This window comes from Schistocerca piceifrons, chromosome 2, assembly GCF_021461385.2.
Source record: "Schistocerca piceifrons isolate TAMUIC-IGC-003096 chromosome 2, iqSchPice1.1, whole genome shotgun sequence".
Lineage (NCBI taxonomy): Eukaryota > Metazoa > Arthropoda > Insecta > Orthoptera > Acrididae > Schistocerca > Schistocerca piceifrons.
Genome location: NC_060139.1, coordinates 795,720,078 through 795,734,138, shown reverse-complemented (window position 1 = coordinate 795,734,138; position 14,061 = coordinate 795,720,078). Strand labels below are relative to the sequence as shown.

The window sequence follows — 14,061 nt, the reverse complement described above, 5'->3', positions numbered from 1 at the left end:
TGAGATTAAATATTACACAGTACTCACAGAAGAGAGAAACCTCCCTTTGCTGCATAGAAGTGGTGAAAAAGAGGAGGGAATGGAGGCACAGGAGAAGGTACAGCATGTGGATGCGGAACAAATTTCACGGATATGGAATAGCTTCTATTTAAAAAACACTATTCTGAACATACTGCCTAAATAACTGTAATTTTTTTACATTTCTTAAACATTACACAACATTCCATAAGCACCAAAAATAATTTGGACCAAGTAAAATTAGATTTCATCTGAACTTAGTGAGTAGAAAAAGAGAATGTGCCGTGTAAATTTCTCTCATGCTGGCCATGTTGTCTTAATCATGTATGAAATCATCCCCTCTTATACCAATGTTTCTTAACACATGTGATACCTGTGCTATTTTGAGTGTTCTCTCTCACAGCTTCAATGAAAGCAAAACTACCCTTTCTCCTCATAACTTTAACCTCATCCTCAACAATAAATATTTCACTTTAGAGTGGTAGACATACACCACGATAAAGGGGAAAATAGGAATCAAAATTAAATTTTCTAATCGAATCTCACTTTGAGTGAGGAAGGTTGTTCTCCATGCTTTCCCCACTACAACTCTGGTCCATCATCAGCTGTCAGAAAACAGAAAATTCCAAATAAACAGCGAATTTGTTACAGACCTACCCACATTTCCAATCAAATAATACTGGAAAGAAGCAGCAGCCTTAGTTCAACTGTCAAACATTTTCATTATGAAAAACAAGTTTTTGCAGTTCCTGTAACACACACTGTAACAAAATATTACATTACTACAGCTAGGTCATTTTATGAAACAATTTCTACCAATTATACGGAACACTTAAGTATTACTTAGCTCTGCTTGTCGGTACACAACACAGGCAAACATGCTAGCTCATACAATGTACACCTAGCACTCTATACTATGCACTGATGAACTACGAGATGGAGAGAGAGACGGATAATTAATCTAAATACATTGATTTTTAATTGTTCTGTTTTGTAGAAATGTCAAACTGTTCAAAAACTAAGCTTGAATATTAAAGCAACCAATTAAAGCCATGATAATGTCAATGATTAATTCCATGAACCTCTCTTCTGAAAGTCTTATGAATATTATCAGCATGGTATACACAATTAACTTAGTGACATGATCAATGACTCCATCAAACAAATTCTGAACATCTTTAATTTCAGATCAGTAAAAGCTATTCTTCATTTAATATTTTACATTCAAGGATCAAAATTTCCATCCCTGATGACCGACTTCCATTCCTCACGCTTCCTCTGCACGTATGCTCTAGACTGCACAAAGCGAAATACCAAAATTACAATTGCAATCTGCAGTGCCAACAAAATTTCACCTCTTACAGGATTCTCTTCTCTTCCTTTGTAAGGAACTGTGTTTCATAGAAGTTGGGTATCATATATCACAAACAAGAAAACATTACAGTAAGGTACATGAGAAAAAAGAAACTGAGCTCTGCAACAGACATCACTTTGCAAAAGTGAATGCTTGAATGAATGTACCAGTTTCAATAGTGAGCCTGATGAATTGAATGCAAAGTTGGCATGTAAATCATGACAGCAACAGGTGTCTGTTTCATAACTATTGTTTATTTACAAGGGTACTTATACAATTGAGATAATGCTTGAATGAATGTACCAGTTTCAACAGTGAGCCTGATGAATTGAATGCAAAGTTGCCATGTAAACCGTGACAGCAACAGGTGTCTGTTTCATAACTACTGTATATTTACAAGGGTACTTATACAATTGAGAGAGCAGAAATGACTGAGACAATAGTGTATGATTACAATTACAGGTAGTGGGAAAGTCTCCTCATTGGAATTTCCAAAAGAAAATATAAAGAGAGTTGGAGAAATTGTTGTCTCCACCTCGAACACCACTTCAGCGGGCAACAGCACACTTCCTTTCTGAATATCTTTATTAAAGCACATTTTAGTTCCAACATAATACGGAAAGTCTGCCTTAAATGTATGTAAATTTCAATAACCCACAAGAACATAAGGAGAAGACCGTACTGTATTTGACACTTTAATAGGTATGGTGATTAAATAAGAGAATAAAAGAAGGATCCTCCATGATCACACCAGGGCAGATCCTGTAGACCAGACAATGCTGGTTGTCTGCCATGTCATTCCTTGTCAACATCATCAGTTTAATTTGGTATGGAGGAGCATCTCTCTTAGCCGCCATTAGCTTTCAGAAACTTAGTGCCACTTCTACCCATTTAAGTGGTTTCAGAGGCTGAAGAAACGGTCCCTAGTAATACTGCGAACTGAACCAAAGGCCTACACATGGGATCCAGACAAGTTGCCCACTCAGCCACAGAGGCAGACACTCATCTGTATAGTACTACTACTGAATGCATTGACCTTTGATAGAAATAAACAGCAACAACAGATGGGTATTTCAAGCAGATATGAAACGATTCTCCTATTTCCATGACACATTATGTAAAAATCACAAGAACATAAATACACTACAGCTCGCATCACGTAAGACGGCACTTACACGCGTAGAGGTGGAGCAGTGGAGGGTTGAGAACTGCACATGTGCAGCAGCAGAGAGAGCAAACGAAGTCCACGTTGCTGAATTGCGCTGCTGCGGACAACAGTCAGGCTCATTTGCCTGCAGTACATCGTACTATACGTTCAAATCCATGAGGGGAATAGTAGATATTAAAATCAATTTTGATCAGTCATCATGAGAAAAATATTAATCCACGTCTAGACGATGTTGTGTCCACTGCTTCACAGCTTCAAACTGCGTGATGTCGGGAGGCGAGAACAGCTGACACAGCTTTGTGAAGACGTGAAGCACAATTTTTCTCAGAATAACAATTGTATAACTACAAGATCATTGAAACAGCTTGTAATAATTTTTGTTTATTGTAATTTGAACTGTATTATAAGTAAAAATTTAATACACAACAAAATTAACTTCAGGCACAAACCGAAAGCATTATATTTGCTTGACAACTGCTTCTACCCAATAGAATTTTTAAAAATGTGTATAAGGTGTGTGTGTTGATGTGTTTGACTGTAGTAAAGTATAACAACTTGTGTGTCAAAAAGAATTAGTGGTAGAAAAGACTAATGAAAAGCCTATTGTAAAAATGGTCAGTAAGTTGTCATATTTTTCGCTGTTAACGGGCATTATGAGCATAAACTAACTCGTTCGACATTATAGTGACAGACCTCATTTATAATCCATTGAACAAGCAAACAATTAACCATCATCTGTAAATAACTCCAGGGAATGATGACTGACAACATCGAAAACCACCAGTATCTCGACCGGTAACAGTTACTGTCATTTTAGGACCTTATCCAGTTTGTGCCTTGAAAATCACAGACTTTTGGCGAATTTATCCACCTGCATTCTCAAGTGTTATTACAGCATAAAACATGGTGGGAGAAGCTTAACTTCTCCTTGGGCAATATGTTGAACATTATAGTCTCCATAATTCAAAGGATACAAAGCCCTAATCAAAAAGGTTAGGAAGGTCTCATTATTATGTACACAACTGATATGTTGACAAACACATTTTTGAAACCACACATCTTTAAAATTAAGAAATATTATAACTTTGATCCAAAGTCTACATCGTAATACCACCTTCACTTCTATTTCAGTCTGTTTCCAAACAATCTGATGGTAAATTTATGATGATAGGTTCAAGGCTTATATCCATCATCACTTCCCTCTCAAATTAGCTTTTCAGCATGCCGCACAGGCTGTGCCCATGCTACGGGTGAGATGTTGTCTATTGCCTCATGCATAAGAGGTTCAATGAATGTTATCTTGAATTTTTGTTTTTCTACCATATAGCCTAATCCTTTCCCCAAATTAATTCCATAAGTATTCACTGACAGTGGCACGTGAGTAAACGCGAAACTTTGTGATCCCATTCATGTGCAAAGAAGTCAAGTTTGTACGTTATGTCACGTGACTTGTATAAATTATGTCACGTGACTTGTATAAATTAACGAACAGCAGGAGATCGGAACGAGTCTGATTTATAATGTTATTAATATTTTTATTTTTAAGCTGGAAAAATATCTGCTTACCTGGTGTTTATACTTAGTGTTTTATCTGTTACAGATGAATTACAGCTGGCAATGACCGACTCTGAAGCAAAGTATGACAAGAATTGTGAATCACGTCACGAAAGTGACAGCATTAATTTCCGAATGGTAGTCACTGCTATTTTTCTTACACGTAAATACAAGTTGACTCTCAGAAACAAAACCAGAAGAAGAGTCAGCAGGCAGAATAATTATCTGTGAACCTATTCCTATGACAACTTTAAAACCGCAAACACCATCACTCATTTTCCAGCAGATCTTTCTGGAATGATTCCAATTGGCCCATTTTGCATCAAGGTAATACACTGTTGAACTACCTCCTCCTCTTGTATCATGAATCTTTATATGGAATGTAGTTCATGCTGCACCTATGTCACTTCTTTGAACTAAAACTCTTTCTTAACATATCAGGAACCAATGTCTAAAAACTTCTTTACATTGATGAAGCACTTTCCATTGAAGCTAATTTTCTCCTGCATAACTGTAACACATTTTTGTGATATCGGGCATTGATCATTCACATAGAGCACTTTAAAACATCATTGTTAAAACCATCCATTTGTTTTACAGGTTCCTTGTGATTTAGATGCTTTCCAGGTGATGCAAAACCAACTTTTTCTACGGTTCCTATAGATGTGATTCATTCGTTTACAGTTCTCTTGCCAACACCACATGGTTTTGTAGTCCGTTCTGGTGTCTCCAAACGTCAACAGTAGGAGATCTGTTTTCAAATTCACACTTGAAAAAGTTATAAATGTGGTAAATAAGCCCCCCACCTGCTTGTGAAGCACTTTACATTTATTGCTGTCATGACAGATACACATTCACACCTAGATTATGCAACAAGGGGGGGGGGGGGGGGGGGGGGGGGGGGGGAACTGACAGCTGAATGAATAATTCAGTTGTCACGAAGTACAGCAACAGTGTAGCATGTAGGAGCAAGATTCTTGCTGTCTAGCTGTAACTCACTGCTAGCCACTCGGAAATAGAATGAATGTTATTGGCTGCCTGTGACTAGTGGAGGATGATGTGCAGAACGGCTGAAGACTGGGCCGCCTTCCAACATGACACGGACTTTAGTACATCGGAAACTCCTGGAACAGGTCATTAGCTCAACTACCATACACGCATTACTGATGATGCATTCTCTCTCTCTCTCTCTCTCCCCTCCCTCCCACTATTCTATGTGTGTATGGGTGGGGGGTACCATGAGTGTGGGAGCATCCACACACTTGATAAACATCCCAAGTTCATAACCTGAGCCACCATCTTCTTCTTCTTGTTTATATGTCTGTGTGCAGTTCACTACATGGCAAATATTACTTCCACTCAATAAGGAGAGATTAGAATGCACGTAACAGCAAAGCAGTTGTCAGATGTTATGTTCTCAATTTTTCCACTGTTAGTTCATGAATTTAACAGGAGAGTAAATGACTAATGAAGTACCATCCAACCTGGGTTAAACAGGGGCTTGCAGAGTGTACATGAGGATATAAACATTACTCACCATATACTGATTACGATGTTCTGGTGTATGAATTTCATGGTCACTACGGTGGCTAGATAGCCTTGCCCTTCCTTCTGTGCTCACTACAACTGTACCAGTTGCCACAGAAGTGACACCAGTGGGTGCAGGAACGATATTAAGTTCACTCGAATACTTCTTTCTTCCACTAAGAAAAGCAAAATATCTTTGTAAGAATGACATACATCAAGCTAGCTTTTAAGTAAGCATTTCACATTATAGTGGAACCTCACTTAACAAGCACCTCCCATAACACACAATTAGGGAAAAAATCATAAAATAATGACTCACTTAATGAGGGATGTTTTGCATTACAAGTGACGACAATTTTGTGTGACATCAAAAGCCGTTCACGTATGGCAGGGGAAACAGTAAACAATACAAACACCTTTCATTGTCAGCAGCAGCTTATAAACAATGTCTTTAGTACACACTGCAGTTTGGGTTTAGCGCTCTTTCTGCTACCATCTTAGTGTGGCTTGTGATCAGACATTTTTCTGAACTTGTGTTCACACAGTGTTTTTTTGTATGCAAATTCTAATAACCTTCATAGAAATGTCTCTGGAGATATAGCCACAAGAAGACGTCCGTAAGAGAAAGAAAATGGTCTTAGAAATTAAACATAAAATCACTGAAAAATGCAAACATGGTGTGAGTGTTGCTGATTTAGCACGCACGTACAATCGGTCTACATTAACTATTTGGACTGTAACTTCCTGGCAGATTAAAACTGTATGCCGGACCGAGACTCGAACTCGGGACCTTTGGTAGAGCACTTGCCCGCGAAAGACAAAGAACCCGAGTTCGAGTCTCGGTCAGGCACACAGTTTTAATCTACCAGGAAGTTTCATATCAGTGCACACTCCGCTGCAGAGTGAAAATCTCATTATATTTGGACTGTCCTCAAGAACAAGGACAAGATTATGGAAATATATGTTTCAAAGGGAATGACAAGAGTATCTAGACAAGAGTATCTAAACAATGGTTTCGTTTTCTGGACAATGTCAAAATGTTGCTCCTTACATGGCTAAATAAAAAGCAATTGCAATGTGACACTATTAACAAGAACATCATTTGTGAGAAGGCGAGAATGATTTTTGCAAACCTCGTTTAGAAGATGCCAGGATCATCAGCCCGGTCAAAGAAGAATTTAAGGGAAGCTGGGAGTGGTTTGAGAAGTTTCAGAGAAGAACCGGCATCCACAGCACTGTGGGGCACGGAAAAGCAGCCATCTCTAACACAAAGGCAGCAGAGTACTTCATTAGCAACTTCAAGATGCTCGTAGATTCTGAGGATTATCTGCCCCAACAGGATTCTAATTGTGATGAGATGGATCTATTCTGGAAAAAGATGTTGAAGCGTACCTTTCTAACAGCAGAGGAGAATGCACTGTCTGGTCACGAACCAATGAAAGACCGTCTCACACTGCTATTCTGTGCCAATGCAAGCAACGATGTGAAAATTAAACTGCTGCTTGTTTACCATTCAGAAACTCCATGAGCCTTCAAGAAGTGTAAAGTCCAGAAAAGCAGGTTAAATGTGATGTGGAGGTCCAACGACAAGGCTTGGATGACAAGCGGTCTTTTTGTGACCGAATCAATGAAGTGTTTGGTCCTTTGGTGAAGAAACATTTGCTTGAGATGAATCTGCCACTTCATGTCTTGCTTGTTTCGGGCAATGCTCCTGCCCATTCTCCACGCCTACAAGACTACCTCCTTGAAGAATTTCAATTCATCAAGACCCAATTTCTGTTTCCCAACACCACTCTGTTACTCCAGCCTATGGACCAGCAGATTATTTCTAGTTTAAGAAGCTCTACTCTTAAGCACTCTTTGAGCATTGCTTTGAGTTGACTTAAGCTGCCAATCTCGCTCTCAGAGAGTTTGGAAACATCACTTCAACATCATTGTTGCATCAAGATGATTGAAAAGGCTCGGGAATGGGTTACCAAAAGAACTCCCACTTCTGCTCGGAAGAAGCTTTGGCCAGAGTGTGTTGTTGAATGTGACTCTGAGGCATTTGAGTCAGTACCTGTGAAGCTAGTAGTCAACAAGGTTATACCTTTGGCCAAGAGCATGGGACTAGAAGTGGATAACAATGATATCGATGAGCTTATGGAAGATCACAGTCAAGAAATGACCATCAAAGAGCTTATTGAATTGCAATGTATTTTACAGCAGGAAGTCATGGAGAGGACTTCTCCAAAGGAGGAGGGGGATGAGGAGGAGGAGGAGGAGGAGGAGGAGGAGGTGGTGGTGGTGGTGGTGGTGGTGGTGGAGGAGGAGGAGGTGGTGGAGGAGAAGGAGGAGATGGTGGTGGTGGGTGGTGGTGGTGGTGGTGGTGGTGGTAACAGCAAAGCTGCAATGTTCTGGTGCAACAAGAGAAATGCCGAAAGCATGGGAATCGGTTACATCATACATCATCCCAATAAAAAAGTGGCTATGTACACTACAAATTTATTTGATGATAACACTGTGTCGCATTTTTGCCAATTGTTGAAGCGTTGGCATAAACAAGTGACTATAGGTCACTTCCTAGTAAAAACGAATTAGTTATGTATTATGAATAATAAAGTAACAATACTGTACGTATAATTTTCTTTGAATAAGTGGCATGAATAAGATAAAACTTTTAGTACTTTTTCTTCATGGAACACATTATCGTATTTTACATTAATTTATATAGGATAAATTGTTTCAATTATGAGTGTTTCACATTATATGAGAAAGATTCTCGAACAAATTATGCTTGCTCTGCAAGGTTCCACTGTATTACAAAGTCAACATAGTTTGGATTCCATGAGGTCTTTCTTACGTTGTGGCACTACTGCTACTATCACGCCGAGGCAGGTTGACGGAATGCCTCAGAGAAGATGTGCGACTGGCTGTGGCACCAGTTTCTTCATCAGCAGAGTAAAATGCTTCAGAGTGATTCTCACTGCTCATTGAAACAGTTCGCTGGACTTCTTTGCACAGTATTTCTTCAGCTGCGTCAGCAGTTAATGACTGGCGTGATTCTGATGAAACATTTGGTACTGCTGCATCATGCTGCTGCAAACAAACAAAGAATGTTAAAATTTTTCAGTATACGTTACACAAACAATTTACAAATAAGTTGTATTTTCACTCATTACAGTTATATTGTGTATATTTACGAGATCAAGTTGGATTGGATAGGGGGTAGAAGAGGGGGAGGGGGAGGGGCATGGCATCAAGGATGGAGATGGGTGCAGCACCAGACTAGCGGACAGTTAGGCCAGAAGGACAGTGAAACAGAAATATGTGCCGAAAGAAGAATCCCGCAGACACAATAAAGAAAAGCTGGTAAAGACATAGATCCAGATGGCACAGACTGTGAAGCTGCCATTACAGTGAAACATATTATGTTCAGCAACACATTTTTCCACTGTTAGCCACTTTCTGGCAGTGGCCATTCACTCAGATAGCCAGTAGATTAGTGGCAGTACCCACATAATAAGCTGTGCAGATGTTACAGCAGAAGTGTATATGGCACGGGTCTTATGACCCATGGTCGTGCCTCTGATAGGGTAGGATATCTCTGTGACAAGATTACAATAGATATGGTGGGTTGGTGCCTATGGCAGGTTTTGCAACTGGGTCTTCTACAGGCCAAGGGGTTGTGAGTAGGTGTGGCATAAGGATGGATCAGGATATTTCATAGATTGGATGAGTGTTGGAATACAACTCTAGGAAATGTAAGGTGGATTCAAGGTAGGATATTTCTCATTTCTGGGCACAATGAAAGATAATTGAAGCTCTGGTAAAGGTTGTGGTTCAGTTGTTCAAGTATGGGGTGATATTGTATAATAAGGGTGTGAGTTTTGTCATTATAACTGGTTCTGTAGGAGTGGGGGAGGATTAGGGCCATGCTCCCTCACTTGACCCCATCCCATCCCTCCCCTCCCCCTCCCAATCACCATCTCCTCCTGTCCCAACTCAACTCAACCCAACCCAACCCAACCCAACCCAACCCAATCCTCACCTCCACTATGATAACACCTCTCATTGCTGCACCAAGAAGAGCCTCAGCAGTGCCACATTTACAACCCATTCCCTTGCTACCTCTCCCTTCCAGCACTCAGCCATCTTTGCCTACACCCCTTCCTCTCCCAATTCTCCTCTTTCCCATCAGAAACTGACTGCAAAAATGCTGACCAACTCATAATTCTTAAAATTATGTCAACCTGTATCATTTGGAGAAAACTCCAAGGCATATAACAACCAAAACCTATAGCGCTACTGTGTCACCTAAGGATTCTGCTATTACACAATAAAATGTGATCAGTATCATTCTGTTAATATGTTCATTTGTTGCTCTATGTTTCGATTATTTATTTATTTATTTTACTTTGAAAATACGAACACAAAATTTTAAACACTCTACAACAATTTATTTAATGTACAGGGCATCCCAGAAGGAATGGTCAATACTCAGGGGTATAACAGGAACACTCATTTGAAGCAAAAAACTTCTTGTGGAGATACGTTCTATTCCAAATGGTTTCTGAGACAGAACACATTTAATGTACATTTGTCTTGGGCCTAGTGGCACACTAGCCCTGATCACTGGATTGGTTGTGGTAGAGAAATTAACTAATTACCATGATTGCCAGACCTTATGTCGCTAGATTTTTGTGTATGGGTTTGGATGAAGTCTTATGTGCACAAACAAAAGTTGAATATGGGAGATGAACTGCTTGGTCACATCATGGACACTACTGCCCTCATTAGGGATCACGCAGAGGCACTCAGAGAAGCAACACAATATGTTCTCCCAGGAGAGCACAAATGGATTGAAGTTGACAGTGGAATATTCAATAATTTATTGTAAACTGTACAACACCTGTAATGCGACATGTACAATAATACTTAGAGGGGAATGTGTTGAAAATTTGTATTTTTCAAGTGACAATTTGTACACTGTAATGGTTACCAACCGCTATGTATGTGTAAACCTGACAATGCACTGAATAACACAGAAAATAAAAAAACAATGTACATTAAATATGTTCTACCTTGGAAACCATTCGGAACACGACATATCTCCATATGAAGTTTTTTGTTTCAAACGACCATTCATGTCATACCCCTGAATATTGACCATTTCTCCTGGGAAACCCCATATAAATTGATTCTCATCTACAAAGCAATCTTCAGATAACAACCATGTTCATTGAAGAACATTTTGGAGGAAAATTAAAATTTAAATGGAAATAACACAAAAATGCAGCTGAAATTCACATTTCATGACTGCACTAGAATGAACGCAATCTTTTATACTAACTCTAAATTAATGACCAAGGAAAAATATATATCTAAGAGACTTTGGATTACGTATATGACAAATTGTAGAACTTAACCGTGTGGACACTTTAATATGGTAGTTTAAGGAGGGGGATGTTTTGAATTACCGTATTTACTCGAATCTAAGCCGCGCTTTTTTTTCCAGTTTTTGTAATCCAAAAAACCGACTAAGGCTTAGAATCGAGTGCAAAGCAAGCGGAAGTTGTGAAAAATGTCGATAGGTGCCGCCACAACTAGCTTCTGCCGTCGAATACATGTAGCGGTAGTGCTACACAGGCATGCTTTGTAGGCACAAAGATAAATAATGGCGCCAAAACCTCTGCGTCAGTAAAAAAAAAAAAAGGTGGGAGACGAGCTTTTTTTCTCCGCCTCCGAGTTTTGACCACTGCATTTTTATACATTATCCAACGAAGTAAATACAAATTCCATATTGCTCATCTTCGAATGTAGCAGAATTCCAATGTACTACGAAAATCTGACTGGCAAGACTGTTTGGGATGTTTGTCAATATGGTCAACTCTACGTTCTGAATTTTTTCCTACCTGTGAGAAGAGATGGTTGCTAATAGGAACCTGATGAAATGTGAATCACATGCATTATTCTCATCACCATAAGAATAATATGAATATAAACATTTTGCCATGTATTCTTTCGTGTTTGCTGCTATCTCGTTTAAATCCTGTCTGCCTAATAAACTACGAAACTAGAGTGAGACAACAGCGAACGTGGAAGAGTATACGTATCGTGTCATGTTTATATTCGTATTATTCTTATGCTTAATAGTGATACAGTCAGAAATTAAGCACGGCAACTGACTAGATTTTTAAATCTAAGATGACTCTAATTTCTGTGCAGAATTTGATGTACTAAAGAAGTGGCCGCAAAGATTTTCAAATGGAGAAAAATTTTCGCCTAACTCTCATTCAGAACATGTTCTATCATACACAGTCTATTATTTGGTTCTTGTTGATCATTATCCAAGAAAGCAGCAGTGTAAGTAACAACAAATAGCAGTCTCTTGCCATTGTTTCGCTAATGAGACGATTCCTCTCTCTCTCTCTCTCTCTCTCTCTCTCTCTTTTTCTTTTAATTGTAAGCAGTGGTAGCGCGCACAAAAGAAAGCCATGCCGCAAGCGGCGACAGGCCATAAACACTCACTATCAGAATGCAACAAACAATGCATGACACAGTACAGTAATGCATTTTCAGCTTAGAGTGACATAAACACCTATAACAAAGAAAGCGGCACTTATTATCAGATCAAAGCAAAATAAGCAATCGATTCAAACCAGACGAAGCATGTGAAAAAGGAAGGGTACCCGTATAAATACGGATGGAGTGCCTGACGCATAGCAATGGCTACCTGGTAAAGCTTAACTGCTAAGCTTACGACTCGAACCAAACTACTGTAGCTGTATCGTCATTCATTCGACCTAAATCATGTCTCATATTACAATGGACCAACTTTGTTTCGATTTGGAGGTGCGGCCTAAAACTTTTCTCTCCCCTTGAATTTTGAGTCTCAAATTTCACGTGCGGCTTAGATTCGGGAAATTTTTTTTTCCTTGATTTCGAGTCTCATTTTTCAGGTGCGGCTTAGATTCGAGTGCGGCTTAGATTCGAGTAAATACTGTATGGTTAGCTATGAAACTGGCAGAGGTCAGGCCTGTACTACCTTGTTTTCAACACTGCCACTTTAGCAAGCAATAGTGGTAGTCATTGCTGAATGCTCTGTATACTCCACTTTGCTTTGCGTTGAGTGTTACCTACTGTTTTCTTTTATTATTTTGAAAAGAGACATGAGGCTACATTAGGTTCATTGTGGGGTTCAAATACAATTCCCACAACCTAAACAAATGATTGGCAATTGCTATCAGCATGTGTCAGTTCTGCTTTCCCAGAATGATAAATTATGGTTGCAGGCTGACAGCTCTGTGAGAGGGAGGTGTGACTTCTCTCTCTGTGCCACACCTCGTCCAACAATCGTCAAAGATGTTGTTTGTTTACACTCACAGCTGGATCCCACATTAAAGTATCCACACTACATTAGAAGAACTGTACTTTTCTGCTTACAAACACTTGCATTTACATTATCATTAGAGTTAAAAAAATTTGTTCATAATATAATATTAGTTGACAACAATACAACGAAAAGGATAGTTGCTAATCACCATATAGTGGAGATGCTGAGTTTCAGGTACGCACAACAAAAAGATTGTCGGAAAGCTAGATTTTGGGCAACGAGGCCTTTGTCAAAAATAGGCAGCACACACACACACACACACACACACACACACACACACACACACACACACACACACACACAGTCCAGCAGCTGGAGCCATCCCTACACAACCTCTGCTCCCAACTCCTTGCCTCATGGCTCATATCCCTGTAATAGACCTGAATGCGAGATCTGTCCCATAAACCCTTTCACCACCACCTACTCCAGTCCAATCATAAACATCACCCATCTAATCAAAGGCAAGGCTACCTGTGAAACCAGTCATACGGTCTACACTTACGCTGCAACCACTGTGCTGCATTCTATGTAGGCATGAAACCAACAAGCTGTCTTTCCGCATGAATTGCCACCAAAAAACTGTGGCCAAGAAACAACTGCACCACCCTGTTGCTGAGCACGCCGCCCAACATGGCGTCCTTCATCTCAATGACTGCTTCACAGCCTGTGCCATCTGGATCCTTCCCATTAACATCAGCTTTTCTGAACTGCGTTGATGGGAACTATCCCTGTAACATGTCTTATATTCTCGCAACCCTCCTGGCCTCAAACTTTGTTAGTTATTGTCCTTACCCACCTAGAGCCTTCCCTGTTCCCATTCCAGCAACACACTATTCCACCAACTCACCCACAGTCTTTCTACTTCTCTCCTTTTCCACCACCCCCACCCACCCTGTCTCCTCCGTCCTCCATCTAACCTCCCAAAGGCACCTAGCTGCCCTACTCTCCATCTCGTCCCTTCATGCTCCCAGCAGGTCTTTACCATCCCCCACTCCTACCCTGCTATCCTTCCCCCCCCCCCCCCCCCCCCAGCCTCCTCCTCACCCCCACCCGGTTGCCTCTCCC

At 40.0% G+C, this 14,061-nt stretch overlaps 1 protein-coding gene across 1 annotated transcript in view; it reads right to left on the bottom strand.

Moving 5' to 3' along the window:
* The window catches only part of LOC124777437 (transmembrane protein KIAA1109 homolog), a 527,366-nt gene that overhangs the window by 330,453 nt on the left and 182,852 nt on the right, over window positions 1-14,061 (bottom strand). The window contains exons 29-30 of the mRNA XM_047252842.1: window positions 8,464-8,699; window positions 5,632-5,797 (exon numbers count right to left, since the gene is read on the bottom strand). Of these exons, the coding sequence (XP_047108798.1) occupies window positions 5,632-5,797; window positions 8,464-8,699 (402 nt within the window). The remainder of the gene's footprint in view (window positions 1-5,631; window positions 5,798-8,463; window positions 8,700-14,061) is intronic.